This window comes from Marmota flaviventris, chromosome 10 (genome assembly GCF_047511675.1).
Source record: "Marmota flaviventris isolate mMarFla1 chromosome 10, mMarFla1.hap1, whole genome shotgun sequence".
In the NCBI taxonomy this organism is placed as follows: Eukaryota; Metazoa; Chordata; class Mammalia; order Rodentia; family Sciuridae; genus Marmota; species Marmota flaviventris.
Window position 1 is genome coordinate 24,313,247 of NC_092507.1, and position 24,308 is coordinate 24,337,554.

General features: G+C 41.3%; 1 protein-coding gene and 1 pseudogene across 3 annotated transcripts; both read right to left on the bottom strand.

The window, feature by feature from the left end:
• Positions 1-1,766: 1,766 nt before the first annotated feature.
• Positions 1,767-23,879, bottom strand: Rnf19b (ring finger protein 19B). Of its 3 annotated transcripts, none has more exons than XM_027937361.2 (9): positions 23,142-23,877; positions 12,970-13,175; positions 10,898-11,039; positions 9,221-9,383; positions 8,658-8,772; positions 6,843-6,983; positions 5,726-5,933; positions 3,319-3,450; positions 1,767-2,627 (listed from the first exon to the last, which is right to left on the bottom strand). In XM_027937361.2, the coding sequence occupies exons 1-9, from the start codon at positions 23,765-23,767 to the stop codon at positions 2,120-2,122; spliced, it is 2,241 nt and encodes a 746-aa protein (XP_027793162.2). In that variant the 5' UTR covers positions 23,768-23,877; the 3' UTR covers positions 1,767-2,119. The 3 variants fall into 3 exon arrangements, with proteins under 3 accessions (XP_027793162.2, XP_027793161.2, XP_027793163.1); XM_027937360.2 differs by having other exon boundaries at positions 10,898-11,042; XM_027937362.2 differs by having other exon boundaries at positions 2,511-2,677; positions 23,142-23,879.
• LOC114094067 (large ribosomal subunit protein eL38 pseudogene) lies at positions 14,632-15,183 on the bottom strand (annotated as a pseudogene).
• Positions 23,880-24,308: the final 429 nt, after the last annotated feature.

Genomic DNA, 24,308 nt, shown 5'->3' on the forward strand with positions numbered 1-24,308 from the left:
AGATAGAGAGAGAGAAAATAGGAGAAGAGAAGAGAGAGAGAAAGAAGAGAGGAGAGGAGAGGGAGGGAGAGAGAGAAAATGAATATGAATCAAGATGATTCCATTTTCTCAGCAGAGAACTTTCCCAATGCATTACTTATGTTGTCCTCCAGATGGTACTGATGAGCCTTTCTGGGAGATGAGACTGGAGTGTTACAAAGGATTCAAATAGTTTTTCCTACCCCTGGTCTGGAGTTCTGGGCTTCCTTTCTTAGATGATATCCAGAATCTCCTTTAACTTATTTCTATGTATCTCTACAGGAAGAAAAAACTTTGGCCTTTACCAACAGTGTTTTCAGTAAACCATCTCACTTAATCTTTACACCCCATAAATCAGGCTTATTATTCCATTTTAGTTAAGTGAAAACAGACTCAAGAGTAGACTGCCCAAGTCCCACAGCATTAAGCAGAGCCCAGATAGGGAACACAGGTTTGGCTGTAAACTACACCCCTCCAACAAACTTCTTTGATTTTATCCAAGTTAACTGTTCTCTTGACGAAGCTTCAAGAGAATTCCAAGTCTTGAATGGAAAATCTGCATTTCAGGTCTCCAGATTGCCCGCCTCTTCTTCCAATAGGTTCCTTTTGTCACACAGGGACACCCTTTAGGGTGCTTTCTTCCAGAGACCTGAAGTCCACTAATGGTATCTTATTTCAGGTGTAAGAAAATGTGCCAAGTTGGAATGTAGTGCCCAAGAGCTAAGATGCTGGCTGTTGTCCAGACTCCTCATCCTCAGTGTAGCAAGACAAAGAGCAGGTGCATCTGCAAAGGAAAACAGAAGGCCATCTGGTCTCTAGGGAAAGATGCATTTGATTCTTCCTCTAGGCCCAGGATTAAGGTGACAGAAGTCACCTTAAACACAGTCTTGAGAATTGGGGAATCTGGGGGTACAAGGGAGTAACTTTCTCATACCATCACTGAATTAAGCCAGATCTGGAATCTTGCATTGGGTCTCATGAGTCTTTCATTCAATTTTCTTGCTACTCTCTGTAAGAGCTTTCATTTATAAGGACATTATTCTAGACAGTGTAAAAATTCAAAGTAGTATTAACTTAAGTTTAATTCTGATGAATTTGTAGGGTCAGGAAAAGTTAAATATGTTCAGATATTTTGATGGCATGTATCCTCTCTTTTCATTACAAATCTCAGATTTCTTTGTCCCACTTAAACCACATTGGCAAAACTAAGAAAGCCTTTTGGAACAGGGGAATGCACCTGAGAACACAGCCAATGCCTCCATCACTGCTGGTGATTGCGCAAATCAGTACATTTCCTCCTCCAATAGAAATACTGTTCCCAACTTGTGACTCTGCAACGTTCATGGAGACCTCTTGAGACCAACTGGGACTGCCACCCTGTCCTCCTCTGAAGCATAGGACTAACAATGACTATAATGCAGAAAAGGGCAAGTAAAGCTTTAACAGGAAAACTGCAGTTGCCTCTAGATGGCAAACAAAGTTCATTCTAACTATGGCTTTCCTGTCCAGCTAACTCAGCTAAATAACTCTTCAGTCTGACTATACAGTCCAAACTGAGCCTGGCTTTGCTCCCTGTCACCCTTAAAGAGACAGTGGTTTATACTTGACTCCATTGTAGTTGGATTTGAATAGAATCCTTCCCTGGGGTAAGAAAAACTCAGGTCTAGAGATTGTCAAAGATGCAGTGTTTTGTTTCAATCAAACACTTGGCTCTGTAGGACTAGCCAAGCCAAGGAAAATGAGATGAGTTGAATTACCACAGAAATCTTTATTAAAATGTGTCCTTCAGTAATACGTTAGCATACATACAATATACACACATACATATGTACACTCTTTGACACACCTCACGGATTGCCAACATCAGTTTAACCAATAAATTAAAACTAAAAAAGAGGGGGAAGGGAGGGGTACTAAGGGCAAAATTTTCATGTATTATCTGGTAAGAAATTGCAAATTTCTCAGAATTTCCCTGGGGAAAACCTGACCAGAAAATCTTTGAAATAAAATACATAAATCCCCCCCAACCCCCCCACCAAAAAAATCCAAAAGATGCAGTTACAACAAATGTGCTTCTCAGAACAGGAGCATTCATTTCACTTCATACTCTGGCTTCTGCACCTTCTGGCTTCAAGACAGTCTGTCCCTCGGCTGGGGCACAGAGGTTCATATGGGCACTTGGGCTTGGTGCACCTTGGGCTCTGGGGGTTGAGGGGCAGGCTGCAGTATGGGAGCGGGGAGAGCCGCACTCATCTGAGGTGATGTCTGGCACGTCATCTGACTGTGTGTCAGAGCTCTCCAGATCACTGCGGATGCTCTCTGGCTGGGCCAGGCTGATGTCCCAAGCTTTATTGGCCAGGCAGTCTTTCTGTTCACAGCTTTGGTGTTTGCAGGGGGGATCCTCTTCAATGCCACCACCGCCACCGTCACCGCCACCGTCACCATCACCACCACCACCACCACCACCACCACCACCACCACCTTCTTCTTCATTTTCTGCCATCTGAGCATGGACATGGAGTGAATCCTCTGTGCTGCTTCCACTCACCAGCTGATACTGGCTTGGTTTGGCCTCAATATCCACTTGGATTTCCATATTGTTGCATTCTCTGTGGAGACAAAATCCACTGTGCTGAGTCATGCATGGGTCATGCTATACCTGTTGATAAAAGCAGTTTGTGGATTCAGGATTAGGAAGTTTAAAAGGATGAGTAAACAGTGGACTTGAGCTTACTTTTTGCTACACAGACAAACACTCTTTTAAACATCTGAAAAAGCTTCCAAAATTCTACTAAGGGTCAGAGCTTCACATTATCTTTCTCAAAACATGAATGTGAAAGATTTATAACTCTTTGCTACTGTGCTGTAATTAGAAGAAGCCAGAATCCCAACAGTAAGGAGTACTGCAATCACACCAAGCCAGATACACTACTCAAAATGAAAGCATATGGGAACCACATCAAGCAAAAGGTGAGCAGAAACCTTAGATTCACAGACATCAATGAACACCAGTCTAGCTCTTTCAGTTCCATGTGAGTAATTACACAGTTTCAGTAGCCAAGGGGAGGGGAGGAGGAGGGAAATGAGAGAAGGAATCTTTAAACATCAAGCCCCAACAAGAAGAATCAAGAGATGCCAACACCCTAGGACCAAGAACTTGGTCAATGAATTCACAGGGCATACTCTACATCCCACTAGATGGTACATAAGAACCCTAACATGAGGCGTTGCACTTCTCGGAAGACCTAGTACTGGGCAAAAAAAATGCAACCTCTCCTGGGCATCTGACTGTTCACATACCTGTCCTGTGGGTTGTAGGAACTGATTATGGAACCGGCCATAGCACGAGTGCTTGCGTTGTCACTAATTGCACCAAGACTGGCTGTGTCTTTGGGGAAAATTTCCTTTTGGACATCGGCTTGGACTTCTAACCTGTGTAAAGAGGGGACGTTCAAGTTAATATGAGACCTGGGTATTCTGAGACAGTCTACTTCCTGGCACACATCTCTTCCATTATTCTCTTGCAAACTGTCTGATCATCTCCAAATTGTCAAATAGATCAAATATGTGCCCGCCCATTTTCCCTCTTAAATATCGTCCCCTCCTTTCTATCCCCACTACTACTACTTTCACACCCCCAACATCTCCTGCTTGGGGATTTACCCCTGGGCTCTCTCTCCAGGAGCACCTAAGTCCAAGTCAGACAACCTCAAGACCAGTGCCAGTGGATGAAGACCTGATCTCTCTAAAATTCCTTAACTCCTGGCTGCCTCCTGCTGAACAGGCATTTATGGTCTTCCTGATCTGTCAGGAAGCCAGTCCCATCTCACTAGAGGCTCAAAATCATAATCACTTTGAGTTCAGATTTTTATACCTCCATAACTCTGCACCTGCTATTCTCTCTCTCTGGAAGTTTCCTTTCCTCTGCAACAAACATATTTGGTCCTTAATAAAGGAAATTCCATTTCCCAATTTTCTCCCAGAAAACCAGTCACTTCCAACTAAGTGCTCCCACAGCAACTACCTACTTATCAATTTCTCTCTCTCTGTCTCTCTCTCTCACTCCTCTGGGAGTTTCATAAAAGAAGAGACCACATCTCACTCACACTTTACCCTTTGGGCCTCAAAACACTTAGCAATCAAATCACCCCTGGGTTATAACACTGAAGGACACACAGGAGCCAACCTCCTCCCTTCTGATAGAGCAGCATTTTCCCAATGATGTCTCAGAGATAGGAACCCATAACTATTTGCCTTCTTGGCTCAAATACCATTTTGTTGCACTCTTGAGTATTTCCTCATAAAGGGTTTCACCGTCAAACCCATCTGACTCATTCACTTCCTATAAAAGAAAGGCTTTCACAGAACTGGAACAGCTGGACTGGCTAAGCTGCAGTTTCAGCAAGTCACTCTCCAATTACATGTGTCTGCTCATTTATAGGGGAGCTGGCTTTAAGAGTACAGCAGTGAATGTTCCAGCATTTGGGGGCAGGATCCCTTAACAAGAGACACCATAGTCACAAGACACAGCGGGATCAGCAGCAGCTTCCACCCTACCACCTGCACCTTGGCTCTGCTGCTCCGCCTCAAATACCCTTCAAGGATGTGAAGCGGTCTGGCAAAATGAGGAGAGTGCAAGGGAAGTGCACTCGTCAGAGACATGGGTTCCAGCTTCAGCCCTGCCACAGGCTCGCTCTCTGTGGGCAGTAGCTTTCTCAACGGCCATTTACTTACTTAGTGGCTATGCTAAAATCAACTTGGAAGTTTGTTTTTAAACTCAGTCCATCCCTAGGTCTCATTCCAGGAGACTTTAGTTATTATTCGTGGAAATGGGCCCTAAAATCTATTTTTAAGAGGTTCCCAGGTGATTGACCTACCTGCCATCTGTTGCTTGAATCCTTTTAATAGCCAACAGGCCCTTTGGTCCCACTTTAAACACTTTAGAAATAAGTAGCATAGTATCTGCAAAGGTAGTCCTTTCCTTCTTTGGGTTTTTATACAGCTTTCCTCCTATATTCTATGCATTGCATTCAAATTAGTTTCCCTCTAGCTTCTGCCTAGTCATTTTAATCTTCCTCTTGGCGTGAGTCACAGAAGTCTAATCCCTTCCCCAGCTGAAAGCTTTCAGACATCTGAAAGCGATTAGCTTCCCTACCTCCTTACCCTGCTGTGCTCTACCTGTGCTCCTCCCCAGGCCACTCTTCAGAGAATCAATAAACTGCTTCTTATCTAATATCTGTAAAGTGCCTCTGTATATATTCTGGGTTATCTGAATGTGAAATGATCAAGCAAGTCACAATCTTTTTAAAAGTCATAAAGCTTTACGCATTCTCAACACAAATTCATAGATAGGACAGATATAAGGGTCTTAGTACCAGTTTATGTTGTACATGGTACAACATAAATGCCATTCAACCAAAAGCCAGTAAAATGAGCCAAGGGAGAGCACAACCTCAGGAATTCAATGAAAATGCCCGTTCTTCCATTAAGCAGGAAGCCCAATGTGGTTAGTAGAGGGAGAATATTCTGAATATGGAAGCAGCTACTGTGCAGCATAAAGAACTCTGAAGTTTGCTAAAAGTTGAAAAAAATACCACTGACAATTAAATCAAAGTGACATGATATATGAAAGATGCATAGTACAGAGAAATGGCTTAATGTATCACTTCTTATAATTCTAACTGTTAGAAATTATCTATTTGCTTACCTGCTGTACTTTCCTTTGCCACTGGAGAGAATGCCACCACTCAGCGTGCCCCCTGAGAGGGCTGCAAAGCTTGCTGTTTCACTGTAAGGGCCTTGCATAACACTGAGTCCATCTGTAGGGCTTCCACTGGTGCTCAACACACTAGTCAGGCCTTCGATGCTGCTTTCCCCAATGCTGGGATTCTTGAGGGCTCGCCAGGCATCTGCCACTGTGGGTGGAACAAAACATCTCAATTCAGGACCGCAAAGCATCAAAACAGTCGAACAGGCATATTCCTAAAATGACTTTTCAGAGTGGAGGATTTTATGTAGAAAAGTACTAAGGTATTCAGTTAATGAAAAGCTACTATGTGCAGCCATTATACATCATCTATTTTAACATATGTTCATATTTAATCCCCCCAATAGTCAGGCATCGACAGCTCTGACTTTAGTTGAAGAAATTAGAATTTAAAACTAAATAACTTATCCAAGATCACAGTCACACCAAACTACAATTCTAAGTCCAAAATTATTTCCACAACTCTGTAGCTGCCTTAATTAAACTGAAGATTTCAAAATATGTTTAGATCAGTGTGGATTTCAATAGAAAGACTGAATTTACCATTGGTGAACTCTGTGCCCCAGGTTAGTTAAGATGGTGAAGTGGGAACAATGTTCAAGAAGTCAGAAACTTGCTTAGTCCCAGCTCTGCAAAAACTCTTAACAGATACTGAAGTAAAAGCTTAAATATGTTCCCATTTAAAAGGGGATAATAATAGCCCCTGCCCTTCTTCTTCAGAGAGCTGTTGTAAAAAGGAAGATAATAACTATGTAAAGTCCTCTGAAAATTGTAAAGTACTATGCAGACACAAGGCTTTATTATAATCACTCAACCACCAGCATACTTGGAGTTACTTAGAATCCTACTAGTTTGTACCTGCCACACAGAGGCAAGCACCAGAGGAATTAACCTAATAATTCTGGAACAAAGAAATGAAAAGCTAAAAATACATTACCCCCTACAAACCTCATTATCCAAAGTAATCCAATGACAATCTCTGTAGAATGTGCTGAATTTTATTGATTTTTATATTATGTCCCATAAATTTAAATGAAAATAAAAATCTTTCCTTTACCTGTAATTGGACCATCATCTTCATCAAACTCAATTTTTACTCCCTTTCCATTGGCTGTGCTAACTCCACAGCCACCGCCACGACAGAGAGAAATGGGCACAACCCCATAGACATATGCCAGCATAATGGGGACACCAAAACCTAGGGGAAGAAATGAAAACATGTCAGCAGGCCATCAGGCTGCAATTGTCCTAAATTCCCTTTCCCAGTCTTGACATGGATAAACCACTTATAAAGGGCCAAAGAAAGAGTGCACAGTCCCAAAGTGGATGCCTGGTATAATGGAATGATGACCAGACTTGCAAACAGAAAGGTCTGGATTAGCTGGGTATGGTGGTGTATTGCCTGCAATCTCTGTTACTCTGGAGGTTGAGGCAGGAATATCCAAGTTCAAGGTCAGCCATCAAACAAGACCCTGTCTCAAAAAAAAAAAAAGAACTAGGGATATAGCTCATTGGTAGAGTGCTACTGGGTTCAATCCCCAGTATCACCAAAAGAGAATAAAAAGGCCTGGATTACAATCTCGACTCCAATTCACTGGCTATCTTACTGTGGATCTGTCCTCTCAGGGAGGAGAGAACATATGTGCAGTGCCTAACAGAGTAAATATATATTACTTTCATTTCCCTCCTATTCACTGTTTAAGGGCTAACCCAAGAATCAAACATTAAATAAGTGACTACTAGGGTTTAGTGTATCCCAGCAGTGTAAATTACAAAGTCACACTGCTCTGTAAAGTAGAATGGTTTAATTATTAAGAGCACAGGATCTGAAGTAAGACTGCCTTGATTCATACATCTGCAAAGTGACTTTGGCAAAATTACTGCACCTTTCTGTCACAATGGTGGTGCTTTTCTGAGGCTGTAGGATTAAATGAAACAATGTGTGTGAAGCACTCAGAATTATGCTTTACCACCAGCATACTTGGAGTTAGAGAACAATTAGTAGAACTGTTCTATTAAAAAATAGAATCCATTTCTGCTTCTAACGAAGTTCAGAGTTCCTTACACCGCATGACAGCTGCTTCCATACGTAGAATAGTCTTTTGACTTCATATCCTTCCTCTACTAACCACATTGGGCTTCCTGCCTAATGGAAGAGCAGCATTTTCATTGAATTTCTGAGGCTGTGCTCTCCTTTGACTTTCAGCTGAACAGCATTTATATTGTATCTTATGGCTACCAGTTCTGTGGCCCTTTATATCTGTCCTAGTCTATAAATTTGTGTTAAGAATATGTAGAGCTTTAATTATTATAACTCATGAAATATTAGTTATAGGTTATTTTTCTAAATATCTCCAAAAATATTGTGAGACATTAGTCAAAAATAAAACTGATTTACTTTGTGAATCTCATGACAAGTGAAGGAAGAAGAAGATGAAAGGTGAAAAACTAGGTTTAAAATAATATTCTTTAATTCAACTTTTCTGTATGCCACACTGAATTCTAGGCACTAACTTAAGACACATTCTGATAGTTTAGTGTAGCTGAAAAATAATCATAACAACATTGCCTAATAGAGTTAACTATGAATGCAGGTTTGTCATAAAATGTGGTGTCTCCAGGATAAAATGTTTGGCCAGCTGACTAAACTGCTGAGGTCGGAAAGCTAACAGAGGAGTGGGCATGGTGGCAGGTGCCTATAATCCCAGCGAATGGGAAGGCCAAGGCAGGAGGATTGCAAGTTCAAGGCCAGCAATTGAGCAAGACCGCGTCTCAAGAAAAAAAAAAAAAAAAAAAGGGCAGTAGGTATAACTCATCTCCTTAGTGGTAAACAGTATAGCTAACAGAGGAGTTGTGGACCTGATTAGCTTACCAACACTAACTGCTGCAATCACTGGGGATGCAATGACCGACAAAGTCACTCCTCCTGTGATGGCTAAATTCCTCTTGTGTTTGGAGGTTTTCCTTCCCTCATACCTGCTGTGAATCTATAAAAGAGAAAATTCAGGTCAGCAGGTTAGGACACCAATATTTTGCCAGGGGGAAAAAAGAATAAGTGAATATTCATTTACAAGTTATCTATATTAAAATATACCCTTTACCCCCAAAAATCTTTCTCAAATTTTAACCTAATTTAAGAGTTGGAAAATATAAACTAATATAGAAAAAGTTAATCCAAGAGGAGACAAAATAACTCAGGGGAATAAAGTAAGCAATTCACCTTTAAGTCTCTGAGACAAGCCAAGCCAGGATGTTAATAAGAACTTTGAGATCCCATGGGGGTTTATAAAAATCCATTTAAGAAATTAAAGTTATTTTTATCTAAGAACCAGCTGGTTTCCAGGCAGCTCTGAAATATAAGCTCCTTTCCATTTCCCTCAAACCTTTGCCAACAAAACTAAAGCTGGAACAGGCACAGAACCCAGCATGTCTTACCTTCCTTCCAACGTAAACAGGAATGCCAATGACCATGGCAGGAATGGCAATACCAGCAATGAGAGAAATCCCCACTGGAGCACCAATTAATGTGCCCAGCTGCCAAAGAATTTTCTTCTTCCGACTCCATGGCTTCTTGCCCCAGAATGTACAGCCAGAGGGGCTACAGAAGAAACATGGAGTTAATGTCAATATCACAAACACAGCTTCTTATCAAGAAGGCTTGATAAGAACAATAGCTTTCTTTTCAATAGGAGTGATTTAGTTAAAGGAGAATTTAGGAAACCAATATATTATACAAGAGAGAGAAAGAGGACATGGCTAGACTAGTAGAGCTGTGAGCTCTTTCAATTATTTATTAATTCATTTACTTTGTAAAGGCAGAACTCCAGAAACAAAAGGCCTTTTCTTCTCTCTGCTGAACTCTCTCTTCCCAGACCCATCTTCACTGATCCAGCTTCTTCTTCTTTTTTAAAAAATTTAATTAATTATTTATTTATATAACTGATCCATGGATCCTGCATAGCCTGTGCATTTGATAACTCACCCAAATGCATTGTGTTCTGTAGTTAATTAACATTTTGTGTAGTTTCTTAGCACGTATCCTACCACGCCTAATAGATACTATAAACCATGTTCATCGTTAATGTCAGTTTGATAACTTTGGCTGACTTTTATGCTCAGTCCTTCTATACCTGGTCCTTCTTCTTCATTCCCTTTGTGGTACCTTTTCTTCTTGATATAATAAGCAATTGTGAAAGTAGAAATCATGTCTTAATCACCTGTGTCCCCAGTGACTGTTACAGAGCAAGAATTCAAATGTTCACTAAATTGAAAATTAGGTATTTTCATCTACACAATGAAGTCTGTAAATATTAGCTCCTCTAGGACAATTATTTTAAGATTCACTCAATGCTTTGGGAACTCATTATATGCAAGAAGCTGTAAAGAGATCATAGTTTAGTAAGATTAGACATGTCCATGAAGTGCAAAGTAGTGAAAATATACTGAAAGTGATAAAGGAAAGTCATGAAGAAAGAGGCAGAACCCAATTACTGAGGAGGCTGAGGCAGAAGGGTCACAAGTTCAAGGCCAGCCTGGGCAACTTAGTGAGACCCTGTCTCAAAATAAAAATAAATGAATAAATAAAAAGGGCTGGGGAAGTTGCTCAGTGGTAGAGTGCTTATCTAGTATGCATGAGGCCCTGGGTTCAATCCCCATTACCACAAACAAAGAATGAGGCAGAAAATGGGAAGGTATGATCAATGAAATGGCATTTAAGTGGCTCTTAAAGAATGAATAAGAACTGAGCAAACTGAGACAAAAGGGGAATACTGGGAGGCTGATGTGGTTGGAAAGCATGTCAGGCAAAGAAAACAACAAGTATAGGGACAGGATTCCCAGAAGAGACACAAGGAACAACAAACCCAGATTATCTGGGATATAGCATAACTAGAGGAGTAGATTAGGGCCAGGCTATGGAAAGCTGTTAGAGGGGTAAGACATGATTAGAAGGTTGCCCAGAGGTTGCTGAACTGGAGAAAAATATGATCAGAGATACTTTTTACAGATTCCTCACTCTGTAGTGAGAAGACAACTATGTCTCTTTGACATCCTTTTCTCTAAATAAGTAAGGGAATAAGACTACAAGAGCAATGGACATATTTCCCATCTCACCTGAGGTAATGCAAGTCTGAGATCTCTTTCATACAAAGCCAGCAGAATTCACAGCCACACACTGCACAGGTCATGTGATTACAGCTTCCATCATTCATCTTGATAATGTAAGCACTGCATCGTGGGCATGGCTTGATGTCATCTGCTGGAGTGGGAGTAGGAAGGAAGGATGGGTAGAAAAATACCCACTGTTAAACCTAGTTGACTTCATCATTCCTAATAGTGCACATAGAAATGAAGGGGCAGTCAAGAACTCCTGACTGAGGATTCCAGATTGTGCAACACACTTTACTGGAAGGTTGGCTATGTCTAGACCTCAGGAATTTTCAGAAAATGAATTCTGTTTCATACTGAGCTGCCTATCCCAGTAATTGGCATCTTATACAGAACTTGAGTCACAGTCTGAACAAGGAGACTTCCCTAGAGAAAGAACAATGGTTCCAAGTAAAACGGAATTTCCACTTGCCAATAGGCTGATGGATTTAAAAGCAGAATCCTATTTCAAAAATAGTCAGTAGTCTAAAATTGACTTTAAATTTGGATAACTGTTAGTTCAGAAAACTAATTTTTCAGATTCAACAAGTATTATTGAGATTTGTGGTCAATATAACCCATAGTTTCTTCCTGTGATACTTTCAAGTTCAAAATCTAAAAATAATTGGATATGCTATATAACATACACCTGGTAATATTTACAGCAAGTTAGGAGCTGTCCTATAAATATGACAATTCAGGAGATTGTGCTATGCCAGAAAAATGAATGGCAAAATCTTTCTTATTAGCCTCTCCCAAATGACATCATTTGGGAGACATAATCCACTGACATTTTAAAATAGGTTTATTCTGACTTGTCAAGGTTGGAACTGAATGTGACATTTTTTTTAAAGGTTCTGGAGATTGAAAATCTTCCTCCTTTTAAGGTTAATGATTAATTCATATTAGTATCATTTCCTTTCCTTAAATCTTTATCTAAAAGCAGTGATATGCTTGAAGCTAGAAAGCAAACAAGTACAGGTTTAACACTAATTAAGTGTCTTTCTGCTCACAATGAAATGAAGAATGAGGCAGAACCCTAGAAAAAGTACCTAACTGTTCTCCAATGTGAGACATATCACTAAGAAGGTAGAGGCTTAAGAATTCAATTTTGTGGCTGGGCCTGGTGCTCTAATTCCAGTTATTGGGGAGGCTGAAGCAGGAAGATCACAAGTTAGGTGCCAGCTTGGGCAATTTAGTGAGACCCTGCTTCAAAATAAAAAAAATTAAGGGGCTGGGGATGTGGCTCAAGTGGTAGCGCACTGCCCTGGCATGCATGAAGCACTGGGTTCGATCCCCAGCACCACATAAAAATAAAGATATTGTGTCCACCTAAAACAAAAAAATAAATATTTTTAAACAATTAAAAAGGGCTTGGGAAGTAGTTCATGATTCAGCACTTGCCTAGCAGATATGAGGTCCTGGGTTCAACCTGCATACACACATAAACACATACAATTTTAATTTTGTTGTATTTCAATTTTATGTGCCTAGGATAACCTATAAATGGTCAGAAGAAAAGGTACATATCAAACATAGTAATGAAAGTATAACCATTATACTATCATACCATGCCAGGCATGGTAGGGTGCATATGTAGTCCCAGCAACTTTGGAAGCTAACATGATGTAAGCATGAGAGTTCAAAATCAGCCCTGGAGATCCCAGCTCAAAATAAAAAAGGTGTGTGTGGGGGTGTGTGTGCTGGAGATGGAGCTTAGGGATAGGTAGAGTACTTACCAAACACGCTTGAGGCCATGGGTTTGATCCCCAGCACCTCCAAAAAAAGTATAATCAGGGATGGGGATCTAGCTCAGTTGGTAGAGTGCTTGCCTCGCATGCATAAGGCCCTGGGTTCAATCCCCAGCATCACACACACACACACACACACAAAAAAAAAAAAGTATAGTCAAATAATAGTTTCTGTTCTCAGATTCCAAGGAATCCTTGAGTTTTATATTAGTAAGATAACTTTTCAAGATTTGGGCTCACTTTATGAGGTATCAAATAAAGAGACAATGAGATAATGCCAACTTATACCTGGTCCAGATTCTTGCCCATAACTGAGACCTGAAGTATGCTTGGTCCGAACTCTCAAAGTCTGTGCCCTCTGCTGCCGGGCCATATCGCAGGTCTGATTTGGATGCCATATCTGCTTGCAGTGGTAGCAGAACTCAGTCTGGCAGCCTTCCCTCTCACAGGTTAGCTTTGGGCAGCTGGCACAGCCATAGGCAATAACAGCATAACTGGTAAGGAAACAGGAAGATATCAGTAAGATTAAAATTGATCTAACAAGACAGACATTATTCATCAGGGCTAACATTGTTTGCCACCACCCCACAGCCACATAAGATGCAAAGAAAACATGCATACATGAGCCTGACCAACTATATAACTAATCCCATATGAGAAAGTAGATTTCTTGATATTCCAAAAATAATTTTCTGAAAAAAATGGGGGTATATATCATATTTAGCCTGAATTCCTAGCCTTTGTTTAAACATAGTTTAAAATGCTTCAGTAGTGGTTTGCCACCCAGTTTCATAAATAAAGAGTACAAAACAATTTCCTTTCCATGGTTTATTATATTTAGAGAGATTAGAGTTTGTTTACAAGAAAAGACAATACTTACAAAATAAAGAACTACAGCAAAAACTAAAGCAAGTATACTTTTTCATTTTAAGTTTTACAATGGAGTTGGTCTGACAACAGCTTGAGAGACAATGGCCCTAGATGGTGAAGTTCTACTGAAAGCTCATTTTATCTTACACCTTTCTTTTTTTTCAATTCCATTCTATACCTTTTAATGTTTTCTTTCTTGATAGCTTCCAAAAGCCAAGAATACTACCACCTCTCTTATAATTAATATAACATAAGGCCATATCTTCCCTCCTCTCTTTTGACATATATGCTTAAAAATGTAATTCAGAAATTATCAGCACTAGCATCAATCGTTTCATGTAATCCATGCTCATTTGCCAAGAATTAGTCTCCCATAAATAATCCACTATATTTACAACCACTAGCCTTTCTGATTAATTCTAAATATGTCAACTAAATTTTCAGACTACCCTAACAATCAGAGACTTTTCTTTAAAAAAGTAATTTAGAGAAACAAATGGAAAGCTGCAAAAGTTTACCACACAGTTTTCAAACAGACAAATAATTGCATGCTTAGCTGTTGCCATCTGTGCTTTGTTGTCCCCTATTCCATCCTCTTCCCAATTTCCAAAGCCCTCAAATAACTTATGTGAATGGCTAATAAGGTTTTCTTGGATTTATTCCAGTTTTCTCATTTATTTGAATGTACATTAGATGTTCATAATACCAACTCAAGTTCTATGGTTCATCATAGATCCTGCAAATGACACTAAAACTATAAATGACCAGTATCTCCTATGTCATATGATACAGGCTGCATTAAAACTTTTCTCAGAAAGAACAAAGTGAGAATAGGTCAATGTGTGAATGCAAATGATTCATATCCTGTGGGAGCTCTGAGCAAATTTACCCCACCTAGCTGCAAAATAGCTACTAAAGATAAACAATATACCTCCTAAAGAAAATGACTTGCTTGCTATTTTGTGTTAAATGGGAAAAGCAGTAGATGACCTCAGAAGAGTAATAAGCCAAGTTCTGAAGATACACATTAAATTGACTACCAATCAGGAACACTTAAACACTTCATAATCCGATACCATTTTGCAGAGGAGGAGAAAATACTTATTAAAATTCTGTTTGTTTTTGGTGCTAGGGACTGAACTCAGGGCCTCCTGTATATTAACCACACACTCTACCACTGAACTACACCTCCAAATAAGATTCCTTTTTTTATTAAAAAAAATTAAACACAGTTCAAATCAGTATGTCTGGTTCATTTCAGTTCCTTCACTATTAAACCTGGGGGGCAGGGACTGCTTCAGTTTTCTCTGGCTTCCTTTGTCTATGATGACCAAGGTATAAAGGTATCTGCTGCTTTGAACCTTAAACTTCACATTATCCTTGTTTTTCTTAATTTTGACAGACTTGGCATCCTTTTGCCTGTGAGTGGAAAATCCTTGATTTCCTCAATTTTTCAAGGCACAGCAATGAGGCATACTAGGGAGAAGACGTGGACTAACACAGCAAACATGAAAAACCAATTTTAGGTGTGTAATTTGGTTCTAATGAAGTAAAATAACCCCAAACTCCTCAATCTATTATTATGACACAGAATTACTCATGGCATGAGACTTGATATTCTTGTTTTGGGGTGCCTGGTCTGGGCTCTGATTCATTATACATGACACTAAGCTACTTAAAATCTCAAAACCTTAGCTTCTATCCCTCAAATCAAGGTACAGGGAGATAATTCCCACCTTCAAGTGTAGCTGAACATATTCTAAAACTGTATTTGCAATCTTGCCCTGAAAAGTATGGCATGAGAACAGCACAAGCTGGGCATGATGGTATACACCTGCAATCCCAGGTACTAAGAGGCTGAGGAAAGAAAATCATAAGTTTCAGGCTAGTCTGGGCAATTTGGTAACTTCCTTCCCTCAAAATTCAAATTTTAGAAAGGGTTAGAGGTGTAGCTCAGTGGTAGCATGCCCTTGGGTTCAATCCTTCAATTCCAGTTCAATCCCCAGTGCCACACCAAAAAAAAAGAAAAAAAAAAGAGAGAGAGAGAGAGAGAGAGAGAAAGAGCTAGAAACAGAAAGAGAGAAGAAAAACATAGCATTCTTTGTCCTACACCTTCTTGGCCTTTGCATATTCTTTCTTTTGCCTAGAAATCTCTTCCTTTCTTCTTGCCCTGGTAAATACTTACCCATTTAAAAATCAGCTCAAATGTCATATTCTCTGTAAAATCTACCTAACCTCTTCAGGCAGCTGGTTGCCTATTTTGTGCCAGTGCACAATCATAACACATTATATACATTATATTGTAATTATCTTGCCTCTCCAACAATAATAGAGAGAGAAGGAAGGGGGGAGGGAGAAAAATACCGACAGGGAGAGGGAGAGAGAAAGGAAAAAAAAATCCTTCAACCCTAAACCTATTTACATGGCTTAAATACATTGATCAACTTGAATCCAGTCTACATTTTCAGATTGATATTTAGTCACTTCCCAGATCATGCTCCCTACAACATGCCTCCAGAGGCTAACCAATCCAACTCCGGACTTAGGATGGTATCTTGGCGTTTTATATCTCCATGCATTTGCTCCTAACACTCAGGCTTAAGAGGCTTTTTTTCCTCTATCCTCATCTTGAATGAATTTCTACTCATATTCTTGAAGGCCCACATCAAATGCCATCTTCTCCATGAGATCTTTTTTTGATGTTATCATGCAAAACCTATTATTCTTTCATCTAAGAATACTTGTATTTTCCTTAGTACTTATCACATTATGTTTATAATTTCTTATCTATCAATCATCCTGTCTTCTCTACTAGGTCAACCTTCTTATCAAGAGGACTACGTCTAAGTCCTTTCTGTTATACCCTGTCTTCAACTAGTGTTCAACAAACACTGCATCATTTTCAAAAGTGTCTGCTGAATGATTACCTATCCTATTCTTTCCCACTTCCTATCTCAGTTCCTTATTTATGAACCAGGTATGCTTTCATACTCTGTACCTTTCTCATCAAGATTCACCTATTGATCTCACGTTTTTAGGACCTAAATGAAAGGGTTTGTACATGGAAGTTGTAGAAACAGTAGAAATATTCTAGAGGAAGTATTTTTTTTAAAGTTACATATGGACACAATACCTTTATTTATTTATTTTTATGTGGTGCTGAGGATTGAACCCAATGCCTCACACATGCTAGGCAAGTGCTCTCTCATTGTGCCACAAGCACAGCCCCTAGAGGAAGCAATTCTTAATCTACTCTGAGAGCACAAGATGTACTGATAAGTATAGACACTCACTCAAGGCAGGCCAGAGTGATAACTATTAAAGAAGTCTCAAAAACTGCAAACAGGGAAAACAGCAAATAGTTAATCTTACAGGTGCAACAGAAAAAATAAAAACATGCTCCCTAATGATCCACATTTTATTTTGAGACAGGGTTTTGCTAAATTGTCCCAGCCTCCTGAGCCACTGGGATTACAGATGCATACCACTGTGCATGGCTAATATTCTCCTTTATTGACTGTGAAATTTGTCTCACTCAGGGAACTTGTTCTTCCCTCATAAATGTGCTGGGAATGAACAGAAGCTTCCTGTTTATGGGAATGGTCCTATCCAGTTGTCTGGGAAGACCAATACTGATACTATCTCCTAGTGTGAGGTGGGAGGTGGAACTCTGCAAGATACAGAGGCAACAATGAGAGGCTGGAGTGGGGGACCTGCATAAAGAATTTAGGTCAGGACAACCTTATTTCCTATTTAACTGTATAAAAGTTCTGCCCTTGTATACCAGGATATTTTATTACCTCTTTGCTCACCCTTGTCTCCCAGAGATTCTGAAAGGATTTAAAATTGGCAATGGAGTAATGATGTCCATCTCATTTCATCATCTTTCCTGCCCCCATTCCTCCCCGTCTCGCCTTTGCGCGAAGTTCCTCCATTCCCTCCCCCACCCCACCCCCCATGTATCAGCATCCACTTATCAGAGAGAACATTTGGCCTTTGGTTTTTGGGGGCTTGGCTTACTTAATTTAGCATGATATTATCCAACTCTGATCATTTATCTGCAAACGCCATAATTTTATGCTCTTTTAATGCTGAGTAACAGGACATCATTACATGTATGAATGCACATATGATGCCACACTACATCGTGTACAACCAGAGAAATGAAAAGTTGTGCTGCAATGAATCAAAATGCATTCTGCTGTCATATATACCTAATTAAAATTAATTAATTAATTTAAAAAATGTTCTGAACATAAAAAAAATTGGCAATGGAGCATCTGAGAGGAAAACATAAAAGTTTCATTATTTGGGGATTTTTGAAAAGACACGCATAGGCAGAGATTCAAAAGGATAATAGAGCAACTGCACCACTTATTAGCTACAAAACATTAGATCCCACATTTATATTTATGTTTTTTTAGTACCAGGGATTGAACCCAGGAGTGCTTAACCACTGAGTCATATCCCCAGCCCTTTTTATTTTGAGACAGGGTCTCATTAAGTTGCTCAGGGCCTCACAAAGTTGCTGAGGCTGGCTTTGAATGTATGTCCCCTGGCCTCAACCTCTAGAGTTGCTGGGATTACAAATTCTTCTCTGAGATGGTTTCTCCTTTACAAAATCCATTTATCACCATCTACTTGTATGAGACTAAAATGAAATTATATGTAAATAAGATTATACTTAAATACTATGCTATAAATAACCATAAATGTCAGTTATTTGTATTTTGAGCTAATTTTATCTCATTTGAAAGTTTATTTATGTTTGTAGCACTGGGGATCAAAATCAGGGAAGCTCTCCCAAGCTTTATCTCTTGCCTTTTTAAAATTTTGCTAAATTGCCAAGGCTCACAACTTGTGTCACCAAGCCTGTGAAAATATATTGTGTTGCACACCTGTAATTCCAGCAGCTCAGGCTGAGGCAGGAGGATAACAAGTTCAAAGCCAGCTTCAGTAACTTAGTAATCTGAATACAATATTTTATTCATAAGTAAGGGAACATTCATATTGTTATTTGATATACTAAGTACTGTATTAACAAGTGTATCAAATAACAATATGAATGTTCCCTTACTTATGAATAAAATATTGTATTCAAATGATTAAAGACTATGCAAATTCTTTTTCTGTTCTACAAATATTTTATAAAATAATGAAATCTCTTAATATATAGTGTTCTATAAGGAGTAATCATAATAAAACTAATGATCAGAACTTGGTAAATTCACTCACATGTTCCCCCACCCTGAGAAGTATATATACATGTTCCCATGTGTAAGCACACTCATATATTAAACCCAAGCGAGGATTTGATAAATTTTGCTGGAAAGAACTTGATCAGTGTGTTACAAACATGGTCAGGTATGGGAAGAGATAACTGGAGCTTAGGGCTTCTTTTCTAGTATTATCCATGATTTTCCCCAGGCCCAGAAGAATAAAACAGTTTGACTTAAAAAACAAAAACGGAGGGGCTGTGGCTGTGGCTCACTGGTAGAGTGCTCGCCTGGCACATGTGAGGCACTGACTTCAATCCTCAGCACCACATAAAATAAAATAAAGATATATGTTCCACCTACAACTAAAAAAATACATATCTTAAAAAAAAGTTTAAAAAATACCCCAACAACCAAGATCCACAATATCCAGTAAGAACATAGAAGCTATTTTCTTCCTGGCATTAAAAATAGGCAGCAGCTGGATGCACCCCTGTAATCCCAGCAATTTGGGAGGCTGAGTCAGGATTGTAAATTCAAGGCCAGCCTATGCAATTTAGTGAGACCCTATTTCAAAATAAAAATTAAAAAGGACTGGGGGTGTAGTTCAGTGGTAGAGCACTCCTAAGTTAAATCCCTAATACCACAAAACAAAACAAAAACCCATGGGTAGTAAAACTGCGGCCATATCCCTAAGGAAATCCGGACACTCCTTTGGGAGGTGACAGAATTTTAAACTTAATCCCTGTTTTTATAACCACCTTTAGCTGAATATCTCAAAATTCTTTGCAAACATAGTATCTAAGACTCTCAACTATAAGGAAAGAATTAGGCCTATTTCAGATAAGAGAAAAAGTAAGTGATTGTTAACAGGAATTAGAAAAGAAACTAGATTCTACAATACCTGGCTCTCTCAATGTTGTCCTTAAGGAAAATGTTCAAATAATATTCCCAAAAATGGGAGTTAGGCTTACAAGCCAATGCTTTTTTATAACAGAGGCTAAGTGCAAAAAGTAGTTAGAACAGAAGTTGAGTGACCTTCATTGGCGTTAAGACAAGCATTCCAAGCCTAGTTCACCACTATTAGTTATATAACCCTGAACAAATCAATCAATTTCTTTAAACATCAGTTTCCTCATCTGTAAAACTGTATCAAATCCATCTCACAATGTTGTAAGGATCAAATTATGTATGCCAGTCATGTAGGTCCTCAGATGCCAGCTTGCTTGTTTTCCTTTACCTTTAAGTGAACAGATACATAGAAAAAAAATAAATATATGATTGCTATAATTGTTTTTGCTAATTTAAAAAACCTGGGTGCTGTCAACCCAATTCTTGGCTAAATTAAGAAATGGCCTAGGCACAGTGGCACAATGACTCCCAATGACTGGGGAGGCTTAGGCAGAAGGATAACAAGTTTGAGGCCACAATCCCAGCCCCAATTTTTCAATTTCATTTTGAGACAGGATCTCACTAAGTTGCCCAGGCTGGCTTAGAACTTGCAATCTTGGTAACTTAGTGATTATCTTAGTGAAAGCCTGTCTCAATAAAAAAAAATAAAAAGGATTAGGGATGTAGCTCAGTAGTAAAGTGTCCTGAGTTCAATCCTCAGTATTTGGAAAGAAAAGGGAAGATAGACAGATAGATAGATAGATAGATAGATAGATAGATAGATAGATAGATAGATAGATGTGTGTGTGTGTGTGTGTGTATAGAGAGGTATGTGGGGGGGGCAGGGAGTGGAGATATGAAAAGAAAAACCCTAGGACTGTAGTTGTAGCGCAACAGAAGAGCACAAGACCCTGGGTTCAATCCCCACAACACACACACACACACACACACATACAAAGACCTTTAACAATTCTTTAATACCTTTCAATCAGTAGTGGTTTAGAGTTGCCACCAAGTTTTCAAATTAATTTCTATCCAATTTTATTGATATAAGCAAAGACAGAAATTGACTTCAGAGAAATAAAAATGTAAAATGGGGCTGGATTGAAACTAGTCATAGGAGGTTTGATTCTTCCCTTTCTTTAATTATGCTTTGACATATTTTCCAGAAAGACGACCAGGGGTGCCACATTTCTTAAATTCAAGGAAACTCACATTTTTTTAAAAAAGGAGTTAATATACTATTCCAAAATTAGCCATACAGTATTCTCTTAATATTCTTTGGGTTCAGAAAATAGATCAACAGTATCTGCAAAACTTTAATACTTTATAAATTAAACTCACAAGAGCTGGGTGCAATGGTTCATATCTGTAATCCCAGCTGCTTGCCAGGCTGAGGAAGAAGGATTGCAAGTTCTAAGCCAGCCTGGGCAACTTAGTGAGACCCTGTCTCAAAATAAAATAAAAAAATTGGGGCTGGGATTGTGGCTCAGTGGTAGAGTGCCTGTCTAGCACATTCAAGGCCCTGGGTTCAATCCTCAGCACCACATAAAAATAAGTAAATAAATAAAGGTATTGTGTCCAACTACTTCTAAAAAATAAATATTAAAAAAAATAAAATAAAAATAAAGGCTGGACATATGGTTCAGTGGTAGAGTACTTACCTAGCATGTGCAAGGGCCTACATTCAATCCCTAGTACTAGGGGGGAAATAATTAACTTCATAGAGCCAGTAAGACCACCAGACCATAAGCAGACCCTTTTGTTTAGTTTTGTCGGCAGGGGTGATTGAACCCAGGGGTGCTTACCACTAAGCCACATCCCCAGCCCTTTTTGTTTTGAGACAGGGTCTTGCTAAGATGCTGAGGCAAGCAGACCCTTTAAAGAGCCTACAAAATCCTTCCTGATACTTATTAACCAAAAGTGAAAGTGATTTATCATAAACAGGGTACCTTTGACCACACACTTCAAAGTAATTTGGCAACTCCATCTTGGTGAGGTTAAATAACACACCCACTTCTAAAGAAGTTTGGCAGGGGCTAGGGTTGTGGCTCAGCACCAGCCTACCATGTGCAAGGCCCTGGGTTCGATCCTTGGCACCACATAAAAATAAATAAAGGTATTGTGTCCAACTAAACTAAAAAAAAAAAAAAAAAAAAAAAAAACTTAAACAAAATAAATAAGTTTGGCAGAATAAAAAATAGAAGTTAACTATTTTAATTCTCCTAGACACTCAAAAACGGCTCCTTTTGAAAGGAAACAAATGGCAGCATCATGAAAATCTCAAACAGCTTATATACAGAGACTACAATTAAAAGCCCTTAAGTGCTTTGAAGCAAAGGATCACACAGCTTTTTACTAGCATTACATTTATGCCCTGCACCCTAGAATCCTTTTGCCTCCAAACATAACACAGGAGAATAAAATTATCTGTCCAAGGTCCAGAGCAGGTAAAGGAAGTCTGCCTCCCAACCCCTTAGATGAACCCCTCTTGGCTGAATGCTAACGTTCATGAGATGAACTGAAAAATAATAATCAGATTTTTTTTTTTTTAAAGAAGGGGTGTGGGATGGAGAATCTCCACTGAATGCTTCAGACAGGGAAATCTAGTGGTATTTCAGCTCTGCAAATATAAACATTTTAACTCACTGACCTTTGAAATCAAGCATTCTTAGTGCATTGAAGACTGTCATCACGATCTCAAGATCAAATCGGTTGGCAAACATTTTTTTCTACCTTATCAATCTCTGGGTATTCTTCCACTCAGTGCCCCATTGACACTCTGGACAAAGAAAGGGTTTGTCCACTCCTCACCCCACCCACGGCAGCAGGGTAAGAACCACAGGGTGCCTCCCAAAAGCTTGGCACAGAACACACAGTGCCAAGGTGCTCCCAGAGCTCTGCTAGTGAACTGTCCTCTGCCCTAAGTGCCATTCCTATCACCTTCATTCCAACTTTCAACAGCGATTGTCAGGAAAAACACGCCTTCTCCTGCAATGCTGCTAAGCGTGCCCCTAGCCAAATGGACACACCCCTCCAAAGCGCTGCCCCTTCAGAATGACATTCTCACTGCCTCCTTTGCCAAATATCCCCTCCCTTCTCACCAAAAGATATCCCCACTTCTGCAGAGGGGCCTTCACCTGCCCCCGCCCCCAATAAAACCCTCCTGTCTGCTGACTTAATGGACAGTTCCCTTCCCCTGGCCGACAGCTTAGTCCGCACCTCAAGCCCCTGGGCAGGGGTGGGGCGCTGGGTGCCTTCAACACACTTGTCGGGGCTTGTCAGATGGTTAGTTACCGGTTACCACCCCGCCGCACTCGCCTCCCTTCTTTCCCTCCCGCTGGTCACCCCTACCCTCCTCCTCGCTTAGGGATACACTCTCAGGACAGCCCCTCTCTGCTGGCCACATGCGAGGCCCCGCAGCCCCCGCCACGCCCCTCAGCTGCAGTCCAGTGCCCCTGGCGGCCACGCCCCCGCGCTCACCCGCAGTCTGGGGCCGGGCACCAGCGGCAGTCCGGGTCCGAGGCCAGGTATCGGCGCAGCATGAACTCCTCGTACTTGTGCATGAGCGGTGGGTCGGCGAGCAGCAGGCGGATGTCGTGCGGGTTGAGTCGCTCACTGCACTCAGGGCAGCTGATGGGCACCCGGCTCTCGCTGATCTCCAGGCGCAGGTAGTGGCGGAGGCAGTCCCGGCACGAGCGGTGCGGGCAGCTGAGTAGGCGCGGGGCCCGCTCCGGCGGCAGCCGCACTAGACACAGTGGGCACTCCACCTCCTCCGCGCCCGGGCCGCCGCCCTCCGCCGCCTCTTCATCGTTGAGTCCGGCCCCCGCGGCCGCGGCGGCCTCCTCGGCCTCGGCGACCGGCTCGGCGGGCAACGCCTCGGGCAGCGGGGCCTGGGCCGCGGCTGGGGCCGGGGCGGGCGGCGGCGCAGCGGGGGGCGGCGGCTCGGCCTGCGGTTTGGCCCGGGCGCGGCGGCCGCGGGCCGAGGCGGAGAAGACGCTATGGAAGGTGAGGCGCCGGCGCCGGCCGCCGCTGCGGCACTTGGGGTCGGGCGCAGCCGCGTGTAGGGATGTGGAGCGCGGCGATTCGGAGTCCTTCTCGGAGCCCATGGCCCACAGAGGTCGAGGAGCCAGGGGCGCCCAGCGCCGCCACAGCTCCCGCCTCAGGGCCCCCCAGCCGGCGCCCCGGCCGCCGCCGCCTCGGCCGCCCTCCCGGAGATAGAAACCGAGCGGCGGCTACGAAGTGGTTATAAAGCCTCCGCCCCGCGCGCCGCGACACACTGCGCAGGCGCCTGTCTCCGACACCTCACAACCCGCGTAGCCCTAGCGAGGGGCGCTGGGCGGGGCCGAGCGGGCGGGACCGCGGGACCCGGGCAGAGCCCCGCCTCCTGCAGGTCAGGTGGTTCCAGCGCAGCCATATTGTAGAGGTTGGGGTGAGACCAGCTAACTGCTGTTCCGCGCCTCCACCCCGAGTTCCATCACCCGTACCCCCATCACCCCAAGGGGGACTTGGCTGCCTGCCGTTACTTACAGATAGCCTGATTGCCCCTCCCACTAAAATGAGACTCCACTTAACTCATCTGTAAAAAATAGACAGAGGTTGATGAGATGGTGAGTCCCAACTGGTCCACCTTCCAACATTTCTGTTGAT

Coding starts and splice junctions, on each gene's coding strand:
- Rnf19b (XM_027937360.2), bottom strand. CDS start 23,767: ATGGGCTCCGAGAAGGACTCCGAATCGCCGCGCTCCACATCCCTACAC. Junction 13,176..23,141: donor TGCCCGGCCCCAGACTGCGG/GTGAGCGCGGGG, acceptor TTTCCTTACCAG/TTATGCTGTTATTGCCTATG. Junction 8,773..9,220: donor CTGTTTACGTTGGAAGGAAG/GTAAGACATGCT, acceptor TCTCTTTTATAG/ATTCACAGCAGGTATGAGGG.